Raw genomic sequence first — 6,509 nt, forward strand, 5'->3', positions numbered from 1 at the left:
ATGTCTATTTAAATTAAAACGAATACAGTTTGAAGACACCAACTACAAGCAAACGAAGAAAAAAATTCAATTGCACATAAATATTTATCTGAACTGAATTAACCGCCGCATGGCGGTGACTGCAAATATTTGAGCGTAGTGCATTGGCACTCGTGGTGTGGTTAAAGCGCTTTCGTCACTGATTTCTTTATGTCTCATTTGCAAGAAAAGGAATCAAGCTTTCTTAATAATTTCAAGTACTCTGTAAAGGCCCGAAAGGGTACATCCGTTTTAATCGGAAGAGGAAAAAATCCGAAAGAAAATCGGTTTGTGGAAAATGTTATTTCATGTGTTTCACTTAAACGACTATCGCCCATTCACTTACCATAGTGTTTCACTTAAACGACCATACGAGTAGTATATTAGTGTCCTAAATCGTAATGGCTTAAGGGAAACATTAGAAAACATAAAAGACCTAAGAAAACACAGGAAAACGAAAAGACCGGCGCAGATATAAGAAAACGAAGGAAAACATCAGAAAAGGAAAACATCAGTCATAAAGAAACCTAAGAAACTAAAGTTGGAGAACATAAGAAAAACCATAAGAAAACATCATCATGCATAGAAATTTTTAGAAGAACAGATCAATAAAGTTTAGTGTAGTAAAATCAGTCAATTAAATTGTAAGACACGCTTAAGCGGATGGCGACGGAATGAATGGTGGACAAAATGAATGGCTTGCACAAAGGTCATTTTTAAGCTAGCGGCGATATGTTTGCTGTATGTTACTTGTTAGTAGAAAAAGTATCAATAGGGTGCCCAATTTATGTACTGTTACTACTGTATGTGCCCGGACCGTTTCACTTTCCTGCCGTACCTAACTTCCAAAACCTTTCTCACTTATTTTATGACAACATGTAGCCAAAACAAATATCTTGCATACATTGGCGTAAAAACAGTTTGTCTGCGCAGTATCTGTTTGAATATGTGCAAACCGGGGTAGGTTTCCACATCTGGCTCTTGGCAGTTTACAGTTTTGTACACAACGGCCTGCACAGTATATAATTCTAAAACAACTATCCATCCGTTGCTTAACCGATGCGAACTGTGCACTGCGTAATAACCTTTCGCCGCAAAGGTTGTGTGCGGATGTACATCCCGTAAACTGGTTCTAAAGCAACTATCCATGCGTTGTCCAGGTACACTATTGTACTTACCCGTGTACACTACAGTTTTGATTGTGACGGCCATTGTCATGGAAACTAAACGTGCAGCTGAAATAAATCAGCACGACTGCATCTAGTGTTCCTAGCATCCATTACGAGTACTTAATAAATACACTTAAAATAATAACTTGCGATTCAAGGGGAGGATCGGAAGTGATGTTACTGGTTACAAGTACTGAACCGCCGTACAAGATGCTCATCAAAACAGGTTCAAACTAAAGCCACAGGTATTTAAATTGAAGAATACGAGCTTATCCTACCATTAACAAGTCGACAACAAAAAAAGCAAACGCTATAGCTTTTATGAGAACTTCTCGAAAATTACGATAAAAGCGTAAAATACAGTGAAAGGGAAAGCAGATCACGACCATCTTCTCCTTAATCTAATTGTTATACAACGTTGGAGGAAAAAGTTATCACGGAATCGACTTAGTAAAGTAGGTTTCTTTCCTCAAATCAGGTGCTTGCAACTACAAGTAAGTTACTAAAAACGTGCGTTAGGGCGAAGAATGTTGGCAGCTTTCACGTTTATGGCAAATTTTGTACTACTAGTAGTAGTAGAGCAAAACTGGGACCATACAGTCTGAATTAGAATATGTTCTGCGAACAAAGTAGGTAAAGCGACTATGAAGAGACCCCCGGCCCCCAAGGGGCCATTCAAATTTCAGGAAGGGTAAAAAAAACAATTTTTTTTATTTCCGCGATATTGTGTTTTTATTGGTGGAATTCCATTTCCAGGCAACAATACCAGTACAAAGTACTGCAGTTCCAATAAAAACCGTTGCCCCGAGACACTTCGTACGAAAACTCTCTACTGTACGAGTAGTCTTTTAGCTTTCTACAGATACTTACAGTCTTACACGAACAGACGCAGACAAGCATATCAGAAATGCTGGCAATCAGTGCATGCAGGATATTAGCGAGCAGTAAATAGGTGTAAGTATACGCAGAATCGATAGGGTATTATGCGAAATACAGAATATAATTATCTTCGCTACGCAGGTTACATAATGTGATTTTTTTTAATTCGATTATTCACTGATGGGCGCTGTATCGGTTGCTTATTTACTTCATTCTTCTTCTATGTGTAATCAGGGCTATTTAAAACGCGAAGATTTCCCGTCACAATGAAGTCAGAGATGTTATTCATCGCGCGTGTGGTTCGGCCTGCATCCCTTCAGTTCTGGAACCACCAGGCCTGTACCGCGACACTCTGAAACGACCGGACGGCATGACCTCGGTCCCCTTCAGCCAAGGCAAAGCTTGGGTTTGGGACGTCACTTGCCCGGACACCATGGCCACTTCCTACATCGCCAAGACGTCCCAGGAGGCCGGGGCTGCCGCCATGATGGCAGAGGCGAAGAAAAACAATAAGCACGGATATTTACGCGATAATTTCAATTTCTCTGCTTTGGTTTTTGAAACAATGGGCGTGTGGAGTAAAGAAGCGAAGTGTAAGATGTCTACTCTCGGTAAGATGCTTTTTGAGAGGACACAGGAGAAACGGTCCACTCAGTTTCTGAAGCAGAGAATCAGTGTTGCTTTAATGCGAGGTAACGCTGCGTGTGTTCAGGAAACGTTTTGTATCGGTAAGAGACTGGATGAAGTGTACTATGTGTTGAAGTGATGAGAACTGCGTAATTTTGAGTTTAACCAATGTTAAGTTGAATGACCCAATAAATCTGCTTTATTTAAAACGCTTTATGTCGGCATGTAGTCACGTTTCATTGTGAAAAATGACGATTACTAATGCCGAGCCGCTTAGTCCTCCAAGCTTAAGCACAAATCTTGGAGTTAAACAGTCATATGACTAAAACGTAAAAGCTTTTTCGCAACTGCAGGTAGCAGGAACATGGTACGCCTACGGCAACTGGTATCCGGGTATCGATCCCACCGATATGGAAAGTCCACTGAGCAATGATGTCAACTTTTATCGCATCCTGGGCAAAGGCTATTTCCCCACGACCACAATACCAGCGGCCATTATGGTCCAGGAGCAGACATTTTACTACAATGCTTCAGACATGACATGCCGCTCTAATCGCGAAATATGTTATCTGACCACGGACGGACGCCAAATTGGTTTGTACTTTTTCCCACCGGACCTATCCAGAACTAACACCGAAGCCGCCGGTACATTTTAATCGAACTTGTATAAAACACACTGCATTCGTTGTGCACAATCTTTGATTTTATAGTGCTGCCGTTGCGGCGAGCACCTTATACCGTTTTGTTGGGATAGGTGTGGATAATTCGATTGTATTGGCGACCGACTACGACTCGTACATCCTTTTCTACCAATGTTTCGGAACCAACAGCACTTCGGGCTTGTTCGGTTATCCCGATATCTACCTCAACACAAGGAAGAAGCCCCAGGATGTCACCGGCAGTGAACTGGACAAGATAACCGCAGCGGTCAATGCTGCTCTGAAGTCTTACTGTCTGGATATCAGCGCTTTTGTTGTCGTAGCATGGGACAACACGAAACCTGATTGTGCTCGAGCGGCACCTTCGCCTTGTTACACAAGCGTTGCTAAAGCTTTCAACGATATTATAGAGACATCTGCAGACCCGCAGTCATAATTAAGATTTCCAGATAGTACTGTCAAGCCTTAAAAACAATCTCTCGCTCATGGTTTTCTCTTGCAGCCATGATTTACAATTTTAGAATGCAGCGCAAACGTTTACACAATTTCTGTGTATCTTTCGAGCAGCATCAGTAAAAGTTAAAGACAACTATAGCTCTTGAGCTTACAAGCAGTGCGAAAAGTGTCTTTTTAAGCTGTCGATTAGAAAACGCAATGATTTTTACAAAGCACCCGTTCGCAGGAGATCAACACGGTCACCGAACCAACGTAGATTAGCCGTAAGCGCTTTGCGTTTTAACTTTTAAAGCACTAACTAATGAAAAAAATTTAAGTTATTTACAGTATTTAGTAGCAATTATTTGGCAAATTGCAATCGGTTGATCAACATTTAGTGTCTACGCATTAAGCAGCGCCCGAGCTCCAATAAACATATGCTGTTCTACTTTCATTTCATCCCGATTATTTTCGTACGAGGCGTGTGTCCCTTACTTAGATAGAGCACATTTACCTTACCATACTTAGATAACTGTGCCCGTGTTGTGCACTCAATGTGCACATCTGTCAACCACCAGAGGTGGCAACGCTAGAACCAAATTTGAAAAATGTGTTGATTCAGCCGTTGATAATTTCAGGTGCTCACATCTCGTGAATGAGGGAACAAAACTGTTCAAGCAATATCTCAAAGATGCAGAAAAATTCACAAGATTTTTGATACCAAGTAATATGGGATTTAGAGCAACTGAAACAAGTTGTAGCCTTTTTGAGTTTCTCGTAGACACACTATAGGACCTCTTCGTGGACCCCTTCAACGTAATACTCACTATGCTAAGTCTATGGGAAACAGAAATGGCTCTAATTTATTTCATCCGCTCTAAATCCTGACTTACTTGGTATCAAAAAACTTATGAATTTTTTCCACATCTTTTGAGATATTGCATGAACAGTTTTGTTCCCACATTCACGAGATGTGAGCAATTGAAGTTATCAACGGCTGATTCAACAGATTTTTCAAATTCTCCCTGACGTTGCCATCTCTGGGTGGTTGACAGCGCTGCACAACACGGGCACAGTTATCTTAGTATGGTAAGGTAAATGTGCTCTATCTAAGCAAGGGACACACGCCTCGTATAGAATCTACTAGATAGTGTGCATAGGGGCTGCTTTGGCATTGAAGTTTTGCGTCATTTTGTTCCGCTAATTATCATGTACCGCGCACTGGGTCTTTTCTCATCCAAAAGGTCGCTGAAGATTTATGGAATTACGGACAAAACCAGTTTTCCTCGACCCTATCTATGCTTGAAAGATTAACAATACGCAGATAGACGCTTCCACCACAATTTTCAGTCAATGACAGCGCGCTCGAATTTTTATCAAATAAAACTTATCGTTTTACCGTAACTGTCATGCAGATGATTTTGCCAGGGATGAAAACCGTATGCGGAAGTAGTCACGAACGGCGCAGTCGCTCGTATTCCCTTAGCCTAAATATCTTAACAAAGGGTCAACTTTTGTCGCTACTGCTAGAAGTGGTCAAGGGCGGCACGTTTGTAGCCATCAGACGCCAGTCAGTCCTGACACGCCCAATGGAAGAAGTCAAGCGCGTGGGCATGGCATGTGTACGCCTGTAACCGACCAAAACGTCCGGACGACCAAGACGTCCGGCGGACGTTTTAGTCGTTAAACCGACCAAATCGTCCGGGGACCAAAAAAACGTCCGCCGTAAATTTTGCCCACTCAACAATTTTTGCATTCTCGATGTGACCTGAAGTTCCTGAGAGCGTCTCAGCCCGGACACTTTGCTCGGAGCACTAGTGCAGCCCGGACACTTTGGTCGGAGCACTATTTCATCACGGACACTTTGGTCGGAGCACAATTTGGAGCCGGACACTTTGGTCGGAGCACTATTTCAGCCCGGACACTTTGGTCGGAGCACTATTTCAGCCCGGACACTTTGGTCGGAGCACTAATTCAGCCCGGACACTTTGGTCGGAGCACTAATTCAGCTCGGACACTTTGGTCGGAGCACTATTTCAGCCCGGACACTTTGGTCGGAGCACTATTTCAGCCCGGACACTTTGGTCGGAGCACTAATTCATCACGGGCACTTTGATCGGAGCACCATATTGACCCGGACACTTTGGTCCGAGCACTATTTCAGCCCGGACACTTTGGTCGAAGCACTATATTGACCCGGACACTTTGGTCGGAGCACTAATTCAGCCCGGACACTTTGGTCTGAGCACTATTTCATCAAGGACATTTTGGTCAGAGCACAATTTGGAGCCGGACACTTTGATCGGAGCACTATATTGACACGGACACTTTGGTCGGAGCACTATTTCAGCCCGGACACTTTGGTCGGAGCACTATTTCAGCCCGGACACTTTGGTCGGAGCACTAATTCAGCCCGGACACTTTGGTCGGAGCACTATTTCAGCCCGGACACTTTGGTCGGAGCACTATTTCAGCCCGGACACTTTGGTCGGAGCACTATATTTGCCCGAACACTTTGGTCGTAGCACTATTTCAGCCCGGACACTTTGGTCGGAGCACTAATTCAGCCCGGACACTTTGGTCGGAGCACTAATTCAGCTCGGACACTTTGGTCGGAGCACTATTTCAGCCCGGACACTTTGGTCGGAGCACTAATTCAGCTCGGACACTTTGGTCGGAGCACTAATTCAGCTCGAAAACATTTTGGTCGGAGCACTATATT

The 6,509-nt window shown here is 43.2% G+C and overlaps 1 protein-coding gene across 1 annotated transcript; it reads left to right on the forward strand.

Annotated features, from left to right (window-relative positions):
• Window positions 1-1,636: 1,636 nt before the first annotated feature.
• Window positions 1,637-3,944, forward strand: LOC129590680 (uncharacterized). Its single transcript, XM_055486031.1, has 3 exons — window positions 1,637-1,642; window positions 3,047-3,338; window positions 3,448-3,944. The coding sequence occupies exons 2-3, from the start codon at window positions 3,104-3,106 to the stop codon at window positions 3,786-3,788; spliced, it is 576 nt and encodes a 191-aa protein (XP_055342006.1). The 5' UTR covers window positions 1,637-1,642; window positions 3,047-3,103; the 3' UTR covers window positions 3,789-3,944.
• The last annotated feature ends 2,565 nt before the right edge of the window (window positions 3,945-6,509 follow it).

Source organism: Paramacrobiotus metropolitanus, unplaced genomic scaffold (assembly GCF_019649055.1).
Source record: "Paramacrobiotus metropolitanus isolate TYO unplaced genomic scaffold, Prichtersi_v1.0 Parri_scaffold0000041, whole genome shotgun sequence".
NCBI classification, from domain to species: Eukaryota; Metazoa; Tardigrada; class Eutardigrada; order Parachela; family Macrobiotidae; genus Paramacrobiotus; species Paramacrobiotus metropolitanus.